The sequence below is a fragment of the Hyperolius riggenbachi genome, chromosome 1 (genome assembly GCF_040937935.1).
Source record: "Hyperolius riggenbachi isolate aHypRig1 chromosome 1, aHypRig1.pri, whole genome shotgun sequence".
In the NCBI taxonomy this organism is placed as follows: domain Eukaryota; kingdom Metazoa; phylum Chordata; class Amphibia; order Anura; family Hyperoliidae; genus Hyperolius; species Hyperolius riggenbachi.
This window is the reverse complement of record NC_090646.1, coordinates 421,167,729-421,186,398: the sequence shown is the minus strand read 5'-3', so window position 1 is coordinate 421,186,398 and position 18,670 is coordinate 421,167,729. Positions and strand designations below refer to the sequence as shown.

The window sequence follows — 18,670 nt, the reverse complement described above, 5'->3', positions numbered from 1 at the left end:
ATAGAAGTCAAAAAGGACCATCATGCCCTGTTTGTTACTAAAGCCTCTTTTTTTTCTTCTTAACCTTTTCGGGACCGGCCACCTACCCCCCCTTAAGGACCAGGCATTTTGCGCGGGAAGGGGGTGCGCGCGTTTGGGGGGGGGGGGGTCAGGCGGCCGGATCCCGTCTGTAGGTGCCTAGATTTGTGTCCCCCCATGGTGGCCTGGGCCCCCCCTTCTGCCAGCAGCCTTCACTTACCTTACAGGCTCCAGCGATGAGCCACACGGGACCCTCTTCTCCGGCCGGCATCTCCGTTCTGTCTGACAATCAGTTCCGGGTCGCGGCTTGATGACGTCATCAAGCCGGGACCCGGCGCTGACGTCAGACGGAGCGGAGATGCCGGCCAGAGCGGAGGGGGGTGCCGATCGTCACGGGAATGGCAGGGAGGTGAGTGGATCCTCTTCTTTTTCCCCCTGCCGCCAGAGCTGTCAAACTGATCACTGCGATCCGACGGCGATCATAGTGATCACGTGATCAGCAGCCATACGCGATGGCTGCTGATCACTCGGGGGAGATGTCGGCTGTCATATGACAGCTTAATCTCCCCCTCCGGGTGCGCACGATCACGTCGGGAGCGGAAATTGCGGGCCGGCGTAGATTCTACGCCGCATCAGGCTAGAACAGCCACAAGTGTGGAGTAGAATCTAATGCACGTGGTCCCGAAAAGGTTAATGTGCTCTAATTCCTGAAACCAGTAAACAATTGAAGAAGTCTGCTGGTACCTTCATAACCTAAAGCCCCATCTACACGATACGATTCTTTGTCCAATTCGATTACGATTCTGTTTACGATCTGATTAAATCTGCCATGTCCAATCGGGATTTGATTCAATTCAATTTGCCATTATTTCGCAATGGCAACTTCGAATTGAGTCGAATCGAATCCCGATCGGACATGTCGGATTTAATCGCATCGTAAATAGAAACGTAATCGAATCGTATTGTGTAGATTGGGCTTAGAACTGCAGGTTTGGCTGCAGCCAAGTCAAGGAAGAGATCTGTGAGTCTTATGAATTGACAATAAGCAAAAAGCTTAGCAAAAGGCATTCTGGTATCTTGTCAAGATCGTATGATGCTATTTGTTCTTTACCTTTAGACAAAAATCTATTAATTAATTCACATTTCTAACAAATATGAATAATAGTAGCTATAGCTTATTAAGAATGTCTGAGAATGTTGGGTTTAATGTATGAAAAAGGCTTTAACCACTTGCTGACCGCCCACAGCCCATGGGCGGCGGCAAAGTGGATCCCCTAAGGACCGCAATACGCCTTAAGGCGGTGCGTCCTTTTGCTACGCCGGGGGAGCGATCGCGTCACGCGCGCTTCCCCCGGCAACTGGCTCCGCCCACCCGCCGTAACATCCCGCCGGCCATACGGAAGCGCCGGCGGGATGTTAACCCCGCGATCGCCGCTACAAAGTGTATAATACACTTTGTAATGTATACAAAGTGTATTATACAGGCTGCCTCCTGCCCTGGTGGTCCCAGTGTCCGAGGGACCACCAGGGCAGGCTGCAGCCACCCTAGTCTGCACCCAAACACACTGATCTGCCCCCCCCCCGCCCCAGATCACCCACAGCACCCCTCAGACCCCCCCCCCCCTGCCCACCCCCCAGACCCCTGTTTGCACCCAATCACCCCCCTAATAACCCATCAATCACTCCCTGTCACTATCTGTCAACGCTATTTTTTTTTATCCCCCCCCCTGCCCCCTCCTGATCACCCCCCCACCCCTCAGATTCTCCCCAGGACCCCCCCCCAGACCCCCCCCCCTGTGTACTGTATGCATCTATCCCCCCTGATAACCTGTCAATCACCTGTCAATCACCCATCAATCATCCATCAATCACCCATCAATCACCCCCTGTCACTGCCACCCAACAATCAGCCCCTAACCTGCCCCTTGCGGGCAATCTGATCACCCACACCAATAGATCGCCCGCAGATCCGACATCAGATCACCTCCCAAATCCATTGTTTACATCTATTCTCTCCTCTAAACACCCACTAATTACCCATCAATCACCCATCAATCACCCCCTATCACCACCTGTCACTTTTACCTATCAGATCAGACCCTAATCTGCCCCTTGCGGGCACCCAATCACCCGCCAACACGCTCAGATTGCCCTCTGACCCCCCCTTATCAATTCGCCAGTGCATTAATTACATCTGTTCTTCCCTGTAATAACCCACTGATCACCTGTCAATCACCTGCCAATCACCTATCACCCATCAATCACCCCCTGTCACTGCCACCCATCAATCAGCCCCTAACCTGCCCCTTGCGGGCAATCTGATCACCCACCCACACCAATAGATCGCCCGCAGATCCGACATCAGATCACCTCCCAAATCCATTGTTTACATCTATTCTCTCCTCTAAACACCCACTAATTACCCATCAATCACCCCCTATCACCACCTGTCACTGTTACCTATCAGATCAGACCCTAATCTGCCCCTTGCGGGCACCCAATCACCCGCCCACACGCTCAGATTGCCCTCAGACCCCCCCCCCCCCTTATCAATTCGCCAGTGCATTAATTACATCTGTTCTTTCCTGTAATAACCCACTGATCACCTGTCAATCACCTGCCAATCACCTATCACCCATCAATCACCCCCTGTCACTGCCACCCATCAATCAGCCCCTAACCTGCCCCTTGCGGGCAATCTGATCACCCACCCACACCAATAGATCGCCCGCAGATCCGACATCAGATCACCTCCCAAATCCATTGTTTACATCTATTCTCTCCTCTAAACACCCACTAATTACCCATCAATCACCCCCTATCACCACCTGTCACTGTTACCTATCAGATCAGACCCTAATCTGCCCCTTGAGGGCACCCAATCACCCGCCCACACGCTCAGATTGCCCTCTGACCCCCCCTTATCAATTCGCCAGTGCATTAATTACATCTGTTCTTCCCTGTAATAACCCACTGATCACCTGTCAATCACCTGCCAATCACCTATCACCCATCAATCACCCCCTGTCACCTCCTGTCACTGCCACCCATCAATCAGCCCCTAACCTGCCCCTTGCAGGCAATCTGATCACCCACCCACACCAATAGATCGCCCGCAGATCCGACATCAGATCACCTCCCAAATCCATTGTTTACATCTATTCTCTCCTCTAAACACCCACTAATTACCCATCAATCACCCCCTATCACCACCTGTCACTTTTACCTATCAGATCAGACCCTAATCTGCCCCTTGCGGGCACCCAATCACCCGCCAACACGCTCAGATTGCCCTCTGACCCCCCCTTATCAATTCACCAGTGCATTAATTACATCTGTTCTTCCCTGTAATAACCCACTGATCACCTGTCAATCACCTGCCAATCACCTATCACCCATCAATCACCCCCTGTCACTGCCACCCATCAATCAGCCCCTGTCACTGCCACCCATCAATCACCCCCTGTCACTGCCACCCATCAATCAGTCCCTAACCTGCCCCTTGCGGGCAATCTGATCACCCACCCACACCATCCGATCGCCTGCAGACCCGCAGTCAGATCACCTCCCAAGTGCATTGCATCTGTTCTCTCCTCTAAACACCCACTAATTACCCATCAATCACCCCCTGTCACTGCTACCCATCAGATTAGACCCCCACCTGCCCCTAGGGCACCCAATCACCCGCCCACACCCTCAGACCCCAGCCCTGATCACCTCGCCATTGCATTACTTGCATCTATTCCCCCCACTAATCACACCTTGAGACACCCATCAATCACCTCCTGTCACCCCCTAGCACACCTACCCATCAGATCAGGCCCTAATTTGCCCCGTGTGGGCTCCTGATCACTCGGCCAAACCCTCAGATCCCCCTCAGACCCCCTTCCGATCACCTCCCCAGTGCATTGAGTGCATCTATTTTCCCCTCTAATCACCCCCTGAGACACCCATCAATCACCTCCTGTCACCCCCCTAGCACTCCTATCCATCAGATCAGGCCCAATACAACCGGTCATCTAAAAGGCCACCCTGCTTATGACCGGTTCCACAAAATTCGGCCCCTCATAGACCACCTGTCATCAAAATTTGCAGATTCTTATACCCCTGAACAGTCATTTTGAGACATTTGGTTTCCAGACTTCTCACGGTTTTGGGCCCGTAAAATGCCAGGGCGGTATAGGAACCCCACAAGTGACCCCATTTTAGAAAAAAGACACCCCAAGGTATTCTGTTAGGTGTATGACGAGTTCATAGAAGATTTTATTTTTTGTCAAAAGTTAGCGGAAATTTATTTTTATTGGGTTTTTTTCACAAAGTGTCATTTTTCACTAACTTGTGACTAAAAATAAAATCTTCTATGACCTCGCCATACACCTAACGGAATACCTTGGGGTGTCTTCTTTCTAAAATGGGGTCACTTGTGGGGTTCCTATACTGCCCTGGCATTTTAGGGGCCCTAAACAGTGAGGAGTAGTCTAGAAAACAAATGCCTCAAAATGACCTGTGAATAGGACGTTGGGCCCCTTAGCGCACCTAGGCTGCAAAAAAAGTGTCACACATGTGGTATCGCCGTACTCAGGAGAAGTAGTATATTGTGTTTTGGGGTGTATTTTTACACATACCCATGCTGGGTGGGAGAAATCTCTCTGTAAATGGACAATTGTGTGTAAAAAAAATCAAACAATTGTCATGTACAGAGATATTTCTACCACCCAGCATGGGTATGTGTAAAAATACACCACAAAACACATTATACTACTTCTCCTGAGTACGGCGGTACCACATGTGTGGCACTTTTTTACACCCTAAGTGCGCTAAGGGGCCCAAAGTCCAATGAGTACCTTTAGGATTTCACAGGTCATTTTGCGACATTTGGTTTCAAGACTACTCCTCACGGTTTAGGGCCCCTAAAATGCCAGGGCAGTATAGGAACCCCACAAATGACCCCATTCTAGAAAGGAGACACCCAAAGGTATTCCGTTAGGAGTATGGTGAGTTCATAGAAGATTTTTTTTTTTTGTCACAAGTTAGCGGAATATGACACTTTGTGAAGAAAAACAATTCAAATCAATTTCCGCTAACTTGTGGCAAAAAATAAAATCTTCTATGAACTCACCATACTCCTAACGGAATACCTTGGGGTGTCTACTTTGTAAAATGGGGTCATTAGTGGGGTTCCTATACTGCCCTGGCATTTTAGGGGCCCTAAACCGTGAGGAGTAGTCTTGAAACAAAAATGACCTGTAAAATCCTAAAGGTACTCATTGGACTTTGGGCCCTTTAGCGCAGTTAGGGTGCAAAAAAGTGCCACACATGTGGTATTGCCGTACTCGGGGGAAGTAGTATAATGTGTTTTGGGGTGTATTTTTACACATACCCATGCTGGGTGGGAGAAATACCTCTGTAAATGACAATCTTTTGATTTTTTTACACACAATTGTCCATTTACAGAGTTATTTCTCCCGCCCAGCATGGGTATGTGTAAAAATACACCCCAAAACACATTGTACTACTTCTCCCGAGTACGGCGATACCACATGTGTGGCACTTTTTTGCACCCTAACTGCGCTAAAGGGCCCAAAGTCCAATGAATACCTTTAGGATTTCACAGGTCATTTTGAGAAATTTGATTTCCAGACTACTCCTCATGGTTTAGGGCCCCTAAAATGCCAGGGCAGTATAGGAACCCCACAAATGACCCCATTTTAGAAAGAAGACACCCAAAGGTATTCCGTTAGGAGTATGGTGAGTTCATAGAAGTTTTTATTTTTTTGTCACAAGTTAGCGGAAATTGATTTTAATTGTTTTTTTTCAAAAGTGTCATGTTCCGCTAACTTGTGACAAAAAATAAAATCTTCTATGAACTCACCATACTCCTAACGGAATACCTTGGGGTGTCTTCTGTCTAAAATGGGGTCATTTGTGGGGTTCCTATACTGCCCTGGCATTTTAGGGGCCCTAAACCATGAGGAGTAATCTTGAAACCAAATGTCGCAAAATGACCTGTGAAATCCTAAAGGTACTCATTGGACTTTGGGCCCTTTAGCGCAGTTAGGGTGCAAAAAAGTGCCACACATGTGGTATCGCCGTCCTCAGGAGAAGTAGTATAATGTGTTTTGTGGTGTATTTTTACACATACCCATGCTGGGTGGGAGGAATAACTCTGTAAATGGACAATTGTGTGTAAAAAAAATGAAAACATTGTCATTTACAGAGATATTTCTCCCACCCAGCATGGGTATGTGTAAAAATACACCCCAAAACACAATATAGTACTTCTACTGAGTATGGCAATACCACATGTGTGGCACTTTTTTGCAGCCTAACTGCGCTAAGGGGTCCAAAGTCCAATGAGCACCTTTAGGCTTTACAGGGGTGCTTACAATTTAGCACCCCCCAAAATGTCAGGACAGTAAACACACCCCACAAATGACCCCATTTTGGAAAGTAGACACTTCAAGGTATTCAGAGAGGGGCATGGTGAGTCCGTGGCAGATTTCATTTTTTTTGTCGCAAGTTAGCAGAAATGGAAACTTTTTTTTTTTTTTTTTTTTGTCACAAAGTGTCATTTTCCGCTTACTTGTGACAAAAATAATATCTTCTATGAACTCACTATGCCTCTCAGTGAATACTTTGGGATGTCTTCTTTCCAAAATGGGGTCATTTTGGGGGTATTTATACTATCCTGGAATTCTAGCCCCTCATGAAACATGACAGGGGGTCAGAAAAGTCATAGATGCTTGAAAATGGGAAAATTCACTTTTTGCACCATAGTTTGTAAACGCTATAACTTTTACCCAAACCAATAAATATACACTGATTGGGTTTTTTTTTTATCAAAAACATGTTTGTCCACATTTTTCGCGCTGCATGTATACAGAAATTTTACTTTATTTGAAAAATGTCAGCACAGAAAGTTAAAAAAATCATTTTTTTGCCAAAATTCATGTCTTTTTTGATGAATATAATAAAAAGTAAAAATCGCAGGAGCAATCAAATAGCACCAAAAGAAAGCTTTATTAGTGACAAGAAAAGGAGCCAAAATTCATTTAGGTGGTAGGTTGTATGAGCGAGCAATAAACCGTGAAAGCTGCAGTGGTCTGAATGGAAAAAAAGTGCCTGGTCCTTAAGGGGTAGAAAGACTGTGGTCCTCAAGTGGTTAAAGAGGAACTGTAACCAAGGATCGAACTTCATTCCAATCAGTAGCTGATACCCCCTTTTCTCACAAGAAATCTTTACCTTTTCTCAAACAGATCATCAGGGGACTCTCTATGGCTGATATTGTGGTGAAAGCCCGTCCACAGTGTGCTTTCAGCTACTAGGTACTGACATCACACTGTGGGAGACTTGTTGCATTATGGGAAATAACAGCTGTTTCGAACTGCCATCTCCTTCCACAGACATCACCTGCCAGCAGTAAAGATGTCGCCATGTGAAAAATGTCAGAATGTAAATCAGGGCGAGCAAAGATTTACAATGGGCAAACACTGACTAAATCATTTATAAATAAGGATTGTAAAAATTAAGCACTTTTTCATTACATTATTTTCACTATAGTTCCTCTTCAATTAGATTGTCTCTGGCTTCTGTGTGATTAAGAAAACTGACCTTTTCTCTATGAAAGATTGACAGGAGGAATTTTTGGATTCTATTTGCTATTATTTTGCTCTATAGCTGGATGTCAAACTTTAAGATGGAGATAGGATCAGTAGTTTTGGCATAACAAAATATCTTTGACAGGTTTAAGAATAACTGTAATCAATCCGTCAAGATTCTCTGTGGTAAGGGTCTGAGGTATGTCATCTCTGAAACTGTTGAATGCCTTTTTGAAGAGTTGGGCTAAGATATTTCTGTATGTTTTGTATTAGATAGCTGAATATCTGTCATGTCCAGGTGCTTTGCCTGGTGTCTTTTCCTTTGCTGCTAATGGGAATTCTTCTATTGAAATAGGTGCTTGTAAGACTTCAATATATGAGGCTTTTAGTTTAGGAAGAGCTGTTCTGTCAATATTTCTCTGCAAGAAAGTTTGTGTCAAGATATTATGGAACTGTATTATTTGTCTTGAAATTATAAGGCTTGTTGTAGAATTCATTTAGACATCAATTTAGATTTAACTGGTTTGTCAAAAAGTTTAGTCATTGGTTTATCTTTAATTAGCGGAATATGAGTGGCTCTTGATGCCATGCTCTCACTGGCACCCTGACACATTTGTTAGACCATCCGCATATTCTACTCTGGAAGTTCATTCAAGTTCTATTAATTTATCTTACAAGTGTCTGAACTGGGCACAATTACTGCATTTCAGTTGTTATCTAGATTGAATAAGCTTGCCTCTAACTTTGCATTGATGAGTAATTCATATGGCCATCAGGGCTATGTCAGGATAGTTACAGTTAGTATATAGTACCTACTGTATATATACCTTTAGTATCTTTAACTTTGTAGATCTGGTGGAGGGGTTTTGTCATGGGCTAGAATTATTCAACAAGAAAGCCTCTTGCGAGGAGAGGTCTGAAGTATCAGTTTAAAATCAGTTTAAAGATATTCCGGGTTATTGTTATAGAAGATGGGTTTGAAGCCTAGTATGCTAACCAGGGTTACATTGTGAAAGCACTTGTGAAATGCAGAAACAGTCTATTTTTTGCTGTAATGGTCCTTTGGAGGGTAATAAAAATGTATTTGGTAGTAGGATTAAGGATTTATAGCTCTTAGAGAATTCAATAGATTTTGGTATATTTTGGAGAATGTGTTGAGTTAATGAGTGTTAGGTAGGTAGATGCAACATATAGTGAGAGTTCTTCCTGCCTAAATTATTTATTGCTATAAATATATCTTCTTTATCTCTCAAGGGCCCATATGCAATTCTCCTGAGTTTTTCTCCTGAGTTTTCTCCTAGTAGAAATGTTTCAGCTTCAATTTAAATTAACTTTTTAGCACTTTGTAATGGAAAAAGTACCAAAAAGTAGGTGAAAAGTATGGTCAAAATTATTTTGAGTATTTGTTTGCTTGCTGGTGGTGTAAAAGGTGTTTTATTTACAAGTTGGCAAAATATCATGAAGGAGAAAACTCAGGTGAAAAAGTGCATTGCATACAAGGTCTCTGGCAAGATGCATGAAAATGTTTTGTGAAAGGTGATTACAACTCTTTGGCTTTTACCTCAGGAATGTTGGGAGTAAGACATTTTTGCTGTACTGTGAGGCTCCTAAATTGAGGACTCACACTTAAATGAAGACCTTGTCTTGTCTTGACCTCTCTTCTTATATAGGATGTAGTAACCGTGGGAAAGGACAATCATAAAATTAGATTTAGGATGGCAGCTTCCAAATTTCTTCCCTAATGTGCTTACTCCAAACAGAAGAGATTCAAATTGCATATCATATATTTTTATAAACTAGAGTAAAACAAAAATGATGTGTTGCCCAAGTTAGAAGAACAATGGTAACAATAACCATAGCCTTACCTTTGTGGCCTGCAGCATTGGTCTTCCAATCTGGTGCATTAAGGTGTCTTGGACGCGAAGTCTTAACAATGATATGCTGCACATCTCTCCACGTTAAAAAGGGGCTGTAGGAAAATACCAAGAGAGCAAAGAGACAACTTTAGTTATTTGATTTATTGATGATAACTTTGTATGGCACATTTAGATACTTACATACAAAAAAAAAAAAAAACAGAGAATGGCAGCACTCTTAGACCAAGCTGCACCTGACTTCCACTGAATAAAAAATGCTACTCAGACTTTTTAAAGGGCTGAGTAGCTCCTTGCAGCCAGCTTTGTTCAGGGGTGGCTTGGTCTAAGAGTGCTGCCATTCTTTTTTTCTTTTCCTACATGTAATTTACATTTTTCTTCTTTCTCAGGGTTGGGGTACAGATGTAGGTAGTGTCCCCGGATGGAGAGAGTCCTTTTCTGGTAAGCTTGCTCCCAAGTCACAATTTGCTTTCATGTTCCCAAATCATTGGGTCATTTTTAAATGTAGGAGCGGACATGAGCCAGCCTGCACATAGCATCCCTGCTAACATGTGTTGCAAATGTGGAACTGATGTCTCGCTTAAGAAATTAGAGTGAAGTCTCCTATAAAGTAGTGAGTCAAATTGGTTTTCAGCACTTGCCACTGTAGTGAGCACAGTGTGTGTCTTTAAAAGTCTGAGATGCCCTTTGCAGCCAGTGTGAGTCAGGTGCTGCTTGGTTTAAGAGCAGTGTCATTATTTTTTGCATTTCTTACATACATTTAGAGCTGCTGCTACAAGTCAGAGTTAGTAGTACTGTTTTCTAGTGGAATTTCTAACAACTATTTCACATAACAGCAACTAATTTCTGCTGTTCCAATCAACAGCAAAAAAAACACGTGGGCACCAGTAAAATGCATGAAGAACTAATCCAGTGACTGAAGAATTAATGTGGCCTAAGGGGTATTGTTCTTAGCTGGTTTCAGACCTTCCTATCTGGCAGGACACAGCAAGTATGTCTGGGCACACACTACTCTAATCCAGTGCCACTTGCCTATGGAATTCCACAGGGTTCTGTACTATCACCATTACTCTCTGCAGTCTACATGCTCCCACTGGGCAAAATAATCCAGAACTATGGCCTAGGATACCATTGTTATGCAGATGACACACAACTGTATCTGTCCTTCAAGCATGGCACCCAAGACCCATCAGCATCCATAAATGTGTGTCTAGTGGATTTACAAAATTGGATGAGCACCAGCTGGTTGAGGCTGAACTCTGACAAAACAGAGGTGTTGGTGGTAGGTGGTCCACACATGATGAATAAAGTTCAAAACGCTCACCACCTCACTAGCAATTGGTGAAGATACCGTACAATATAAAGACTCTGTGCGAAACCTTAGGGTGATCCTGGATGGAAATCTAAAACTCAGACAGCAGGTATCAGCTGTCGTCAAGTCTTCCTTATTTCATCTAAGAAATATAGCGAGAATGAAACACCTTATCCCAGCTGAAGACCTACCTGGTTCATGCATTTGTATCCTCCCGCCTAGACTACTGCAACGCCCTGTTCATCGGATCTACAGATAAGGTTCTGCGTCCCCCCTTACAACTAGTACAGAATGCTGCAGCCAGACTCCTAGCCAATGCCCCCCGCAGCTCACACATAACCCCAGTACTGCAAACTCTTCACTGGTTGCCAGTAAAATGGAGAATCCATTTTAAGATCTGCCTGCTGACATACAAGGCTCTAAACCACATGGGACCCAAATACATAGCAGATCTATTGGAATTTTATGCCCCTTCACGCACCCTCCGCTCTGCCAACAAGATGAATCTGGTTATTTACAGGATACACTTAACATTTGGTGCTTGGGCCTTTTCCTATGCAGCCCCTACTCTATAGAACTCACTTCCACAATCAGTACGAGAGGCTCCTTCTCTGGACAGCTTTAAAGGCTAAAAACTCACCTCTTTTCCCGAGCCTTTGAGACTGCATAACGCAGGGTCACAGCGCTTTGAGTCCCCAGGGAGAAAAGCGCTATAAAAATATTATTGTTATTGTTGTTATTGTTAAAATGCACACCTCTGTGTTTAATGTAGCAATCTTCAACAGATAAGACAATATTCAGCAATAAATCACCCTGTCCGGGTACACCCAGCATAGAGATACCTTTGATCGACAATTGTTTTGCATTAAGCATGCATCTTCTTGGACCATCTGAAATCTCAGCAGCAAGGAACAGGGCTCCACACTGCCAAACAAACGCTTCCCCTTTAAAGCACTTCCGAGTGCGCTCACATGATTCCTGCCAATCGGTCTGCTCCATCTGCATGATGCGGCTCCATGCGTACATAAATACGCATGTGCACATCACGCGTAGAAACCGCAGTGTCCCACGGCTGGACTATGTGTTCCAATGGATGCATCTTACCCACATAGGAACAATTATGCTGCAGTTTGAAGTGGCGAAGTACTTTGCAACTAGATGGAACCACCGATCCACCAGAGGTGGCAAATACCAAGCAGGGTATTACACACGTAATATTAGGAACATCTCATGTTGAGGCATGCTTCATATTTACCACTGATATTCAGTTAATTTTGGCTGTTCTAGTGTGACATATAAATAAAGACACTGAGAGCCCAATATAGTGTAGTATGTATTAGAATACGTAGAATAATAAAGCGTGAGATATAAATACTCACAAATGGGTTACCATTCAGGCAACCATTGTATAAGCAGATGAGGAGTTTAGCCCTGTCCTCACTCAGGAATAAGATGTCACTCTCTGTAGATCGGAATAAAAAGATGGGGGGTAGGTCACTACTCCACCGGGGGGGGGGGGGGGGGAGGGGCACAGTATAATTGCTAGAGAAGTAACTGAAGTAACTGAAGGGTTGATTCAGAAAACTCTTCTCATGAATTTTCTCATTTAAATAGTTTCCCACTTCTGTATAGAAACATTAAAAGGGAATCTGTAACAAAAAGAAAAAAAAGACCCTGGGGGTACTTACCTCGGGAGGGGGAAGACTCTGGATCCTGCACAGTAGAGAAGACCCGATCGGGCTCAGCGTCATTTTTCACCCGTGCCCGATTGGAAAGCCGCTACTGTGTCTGCGCAGGATCGTGGTAGGTAAATATTTACCTCGCCAGTGTTCGGGGCTATCAGTGATGGATTCCGGAGGGTGAGGAGGACGGGGGAAGCCTCTTTAAGATCCAGAGGCTTCCCTCTCCCAAGGTAAGTACCCCCAGGGACTCTTTTTTTTTTTTTTTACAGATTTTCTTTAAAAGAAACCTGAGTGGAAAGAATTAACAGCATTTATACTTACCTGAGCATTCTCTAACCCATTGTGCTGTGGGCTTCTTTGTCATCTTCCCCGGTGACTTCATAGTTCTAAAATCCTTGCTGATAATAGAGTCCCAGTTGTGCCAGTCGGGCTGCACTGCGCATGCACAGCCTGGCTGCGCCCACTCCCCCATCATGCTCCCATCGTAGGGAGCATTCTGCAGGGAATACCATTATTTCATGTGCCCAATGCATATTTATGTTCTTCATATGCAGTACATCCAGCCCTAAATAGCAGCCACAGGGATCCGGCCTCCATCTGAACACTCCAGGCTGGCATCACCCCAGGGCCACCCTGCCTTTCATGGGACTCCAGCACAAAGGGGGATCCAGTCACGCATCCCCTGCTGCTCCAGCTATGCCAGATGGGCAATCGAGGTGCTGCCACTGCTGTCTCAGCAAGGAGACATCCAGAGATCGCACCAAGGAAGCCCCATGCATGCTGCAAGGCCATTGAGGCCCTCCCTGGATGCACTGCACTACAGCCAGCCACTCCAATGCTGACTACCTGCCTAAGCCTGAGCCTAATCTTTGCATGTATGGCCACGGGGCAAGAGGCATGGCCAGGACTGTCGCTTACCACCATCCGCACTGGGCCAGGCTGTAAACCTAAGGGCCAAATTTCTGCAAGCATGGCCGGGACTGTTATTCTCCACCTCTGGGGACCCTTGGACTCTCTATCTATCTCTCTCCTATTGCTCCTTCTTCTTTCTCTCCTTCTAATTCAACACCTGAACTTTCCAAGACATGCGGCAGGGTGTCTGTAATTGCTGCAGAGCAGTTGAGCACCGCAAAGAGTTTGGCAGCTCCGCTCGACATAGCACTCAGATGGACCCACCTAGTCAAATGTATTGTGTAATGTGCAATGTGTAATATGATGGCTGCTTATATATCTCTGCAACTGTCTTGTATATTTCAATGATTCTGCTGTTACCGAACCATCACCGACCCTGTATGTGCCAAAAATAATTCCAGGTACAACCCCCATTGTACTTGGCGAAATAAATGATTCTGATTCTGATTTTAAGGGTCACTAAAACCACCACCTAAGTCATATCAGAATGAGATTCTTGTGACTTTCCAAGTTTCCACATTTGCTTCATGTGTGTAGTTTAGAAAATACTTTTAGCCATCAGATGAGAATGAGAGCCAGGCAACTAGCACCTTCAGAAGTGAGCCAGTAGCCATTGCCTCTATGTTTTTCTCATCACAGGTGTATTTTAAAGCTCCAATTCAGGCACAAATGCCATCATAGCCCTCTAGGCATTCAGCAGCAGAACTTGTTTTGTCTATTGAGCATAATCCTATACAGTAAATAAGCTAATGTCAAATAAATATGTTTTATAGTATTTATTACGAAGCCTCTTCAGTGGCCACTTCCCCCAGAACAGACTTCCATACTATATATTGCATTCTGGGATTATCCAGGCTTCTTTTAGTCTGAATAATGTAGTGATGCAAGACAGACTACAGCAGCAGCAGTGGATTTCTACAAATCAGCTATTTTTCCAGTCATATGGTCAAACTGTCAAAATTTGATTATGAACTACAGAGTTGTAGAATATGAATGCAGCATCCACTAATGTGTTTTAAACAGATGAATGAATGAATATATGTGTGAAAATTATAGACCTGCGTAAATACATTTTTGTCAAATGCATTAAAGTCAATGGGCATGAGAAAACATATTTTTATGCAAAATTACAACTCATTTAAAAAGTATGTACTCTAATTACTATTACCAATACATTTTGCGATAGTTTAAAATTATGGTTTATGATTTTGCAATTTAATTGCACATTTTGCTGCAAAATTACTAATATGTAAAATTCCATCTAAGGCCCGGTTCACACTTGCGGTGGCCCTCCGGAATCGCCGTGCCGGAGCCGCACCGCTTGCAGAACGGACGGAACGGACGCACGGCATAGCAATGAAAGCCTATGCGTCCGTTCACATGCGTCCGTTCTGCCGAACCGGAGCCGGACCGGATCCGGGCCGGATCCGGACTCCGGCCTCCGTTCCAACATGCGCTATTTTTTCATCCGGCTCCTCCGGCAGCCGTATCCGGGGCGGAGCCGGACTGCACCATCCGGCCAATACAAACCAATGGGAACCGGAGAGCGCACAACACACTGGCTGAGAAATCCGGATGTTCTACCCCACTTCCTATGGGGATTGTTGCGGCGATATTGGATGGGGACACATGGGCAAGCATTTTGGAGTGGAGCAGCACAGCTGGATCCGGATCCGGAGATGTTGGCAGCATGTCGCAGGTGGAGGTGAGTGCTAAACAGCAGAGGGCCTGATTCCACAGGTCCCCCTTCTGCTGACCTCCCAGACCCCAACATTTTTTTTGTTTTTAACGTTACTTTTGCCAAACGGATCCGGATCGCATCCTGATGGACACCTGATGCAACCTGACCGGATCCGGATCAGAACCGTACGGTTCCGATCCGGATCCGGTCCGGATCCGGTCAGGTCATCCGGTCCGTTTGGCAAACAACCGCAAGTGTGAACGGGGCCTTATTACTAGTGCTGAACAAGCAGTGTTCATAGAGGCTGTTATTTGAGCTGACCATAATGGCTATAATTAAACCTTAAGGCTTGTTTTTCACTGTACACAACTTACCATGTTATATAACATAATGGAAATCCCAGAAATATGTTTCTATTAGTGCAATTCAATTTTGCCCCAACACACAAACATAGTGCCCGCTGTATTTTTCCTGCATTTGTGTTTGTGTGTAAGACAATAGAAGTACAATAAAATCCCATACCAAATATGGGACTGGGTGGATTTATTGTGGTGTTTCCTGTTTTCATTTACTTCCTAAAATATCATCAGAAAAACGCAAATGCAATCATACTCTAAAAATGACTGACAATCACACCAAAATGTACAGAAAACGGCTTTGTCATAAAGAGAAAAAAATATCAGTATCTCAGTGCAATCACGATTCACAGGGAAAAACATGCCTAATGCTAGGTAAACATGATGCAATTTCCTGTCACATCGGCAGGTAATCTGATAGGAAGTTGCATCGTGTGTATATGTCCAAACTGCTCCCAATGGATAGAGGGATCGATTTGCAGATGACTATTTCAAAAATGGGAGCCGATTGGACAAGTTGGAAATAATCTGGATGACCCATCAATCTGATAGGAAGTTGCACCGTGTGTACCTAGCGTTAGAGTATAGGAGATCTAATGCTTACAATGAATGAAATGTTTGTAGAATAATAACCTTGTCTCAAATAAGCTTTTGCTACAATAAAATATGAATACATTCCCTAGTATAAAAGAAGACATGTGCTTTATGTTAAACTGTCCTTTAAATGCCTTTTCTCTAATTAATGCAAATTAGCAACTCCTAAGTACTTGACACCATCATACATAGGTGTCTGCTCCCTCCTTCCTCACTACATTATATTAACTGACAATCTAATTTCTGCAGAAGCATGCTTTTTTCCTGCTACAGAACTGCTTATCTAAAATATGCTACAGAGAAGGGTGCAAGCACAAGAACAAACACTGACATTGTGCACATACACCTTATAGAAACATCATACAATACTAACAATTTCATTTTCATAATAAGGCCTGTTTATTAAACTTGATATATGCAATATTGCCAGGCAAATGTAATCCCTAATCTGCAAGAAAAAAATAATATAAGTGTCATTCATCACCATTTTAGAAATGTTTTGCAGGAGATCAGAGGCGCCAAAAGGATAAAAGGAAGCTAAATGAGCTTAAAAACCAAATTATTGGTAAATAGAGTAGGTAGTGGTGGACTTACCTCCTCCAAGTAGACACACAACGACTGTAGTAAAGACAGTCAATATATTTTATTTATGAACTCCAAATATGCAACGCGTTTCGCAGGTTTGATCCCGCTTCATCAGGCAATAACAACGGAGCAATAGCATATGTGGTCAGTAGAAGAGCCAGGCACCTCTGCACCAGGTGCCTGGCTCTTCTACTGACCAAGACAGAGGTGCCTGGCTTTTCTACTGACCACATATGCTATTGCTCCATTGTTATTGCCTGATGAAGCGGGCTCAAACCTGCGAAACGCGTTGCATATTTGCAGTTCATAAATAAAATATATTGACTATCTTTACTACAGACTTGTTTGTCTACTTGGAGGAGGTAAGTCCACCACTACCGCCTCTATTTACCAATAATTTGGTTTTAAGCTAATTTAGCTTCCTTTTATCCTTTTGGTGCCTCTGTTCTCCTGCATAATATTGAGTCCACCCTGGGGGGAGGGTTGAACCCCCTTTTTCTCATCTACAGAAAGTGACTTCTTATTCCTGAGTGGGGTCAGGAAAATCTCCACACCTGCCTTTACAGTGGTTGCCTAATGGTAACCCTGGTTTGTGAGTATTAATATTTACTCTATCTAACCATTTACCAGTACATACTACACTATTGGGGCTCTTGGTGTTCCTTGTTTTTATTTTAGAAATGTTGGCTTATTTACAAAAGATGAACACAGAAAAAAATCCTCAAAAATTAGAGCAAAAAATACTCATCATATGAATAAGTGGATGAATCATATACATGAAAAGCTAAAACAGAGGTCTACTTTAAACAAATTCATTATAAAATGCAAAGTAAGTATATTTGTTTGTTTGTGGAAGGATGTATCAACAAAAAAAAACACTTCAAATGAAGGTTGTGAAGTATTTGCCTTTCTTAGGGCCCTTTTCCACCTGCAATCGCTAGCGTTCACGCTGAACGCTAGCGATTGCTGAATCGCAAAACCGGCGATTCCCCCGACGTTTGCGGCCGCGATTTTGCTATGCTATGCACTGCATAGCAAAATCGCGGCAATTATCGCTCCGCCGCGCGTTCGCGTTCCCCGCAAAAACGAATCGCGGTAGTGGAAATGACCTACCGCGATTCCCATGTTAAAAAGCAAACCGTAGCGATTGTAAAATCGCTAGCGGTTTGCGTTTTTGCGATTCAGCATCGCAAACGCCGCTAGTGGAAAAGGGCCCTAAGTGTCTTTATCTCTTTGTGAATGCATCCTTCAATAAATATGAATTATGCTTACTTTGTGTTTTATGATGAATTTTTTTAAAGTGAACATCTGTTCCAGCTTTTTGGAAACAGAAAATATCACCAGAAAAGTAAACTGAGATAAATTTGACCAGTTAGTTCTCCACTTTCAAACTAGAGGAAAAAAGTGGAAAATAAGAGCATTTTTTTTCTATTTATACAGTATGAGCCTCAGTGGAAACTTTACATTATCTATCATCCCTAACAGGGCCGGCGCTACCATAGAGGCAAAGGAGGCAGCTGCCCCAGAGCTTGTAGGGGCCCCCAGTGGCTACAAGAGGTAAAAACATTTTTTCAAATCGACCTTATAGTTCCTGAGAAAATCGATTTTAAAGTTTCAAAGGAAAAAAAATACACATTTCAAAACCAGCCGACTTTAATGGTTAATAGCAAATCCACCTTAAATTCTAGAAACCCTAAATTTGCAGGATATGTTAAGGAGATCATTGGGAATAAGAGGAAAAAACAATTTTTCAAAAAGACCTTATAGTTTTTGAAAAAATCGATTTTAAAATTTCGAAGGAAAAAAGTATACTTTTAAATGCGGTAAATGTAAATGTCACTTTTAGTACCTAACGGTAGTGTAATTTTACATGTATCAAAAGAAAGAGCAAAACATTTCCTAACAGGGTTTCCAGGGGGCCCATACGCAGCCGCAGCGCTTTGGCCAGGGATCGCTATACAGCCGCAATATGGCTGTATGAACATCCCTGGCATTTTTTTCCTATTTTCCTAATTTTTTTTTAGAGTGTGGGAATTTTTTTTTTAATTATGTGGGGTC

The 18,670-nt window shown here is 43.7% G+C and overlaps 1 protein-coding gene across 4 annotated transcripts in view; it reads right to left on the bottom strand.

Moving 5' to 3' along the window:
- The window catches only part of PCSK5 (proprotein convertase subtilisin/kexin type 5), a 639,880-nt gene that overhangs the window by 263,819 nt on the left and 357,391 nt on the right, over positions 1-18,670 (bottom strand). For all 4 annotated transcript variants that reach the window (XM_068236619.1, XM_068236638.1, XM_068236648.1 and 1 more), the window contains exon 10: positions 9,482-9,585. In XM_068236619.1, the coding sequence (XP_068092720.1) occupies positions 9,482-9,585 (104 nt within the window). The remainder of the gene's footprint in view (positions 1-9,481; positions 9,586-18,670) is intronic.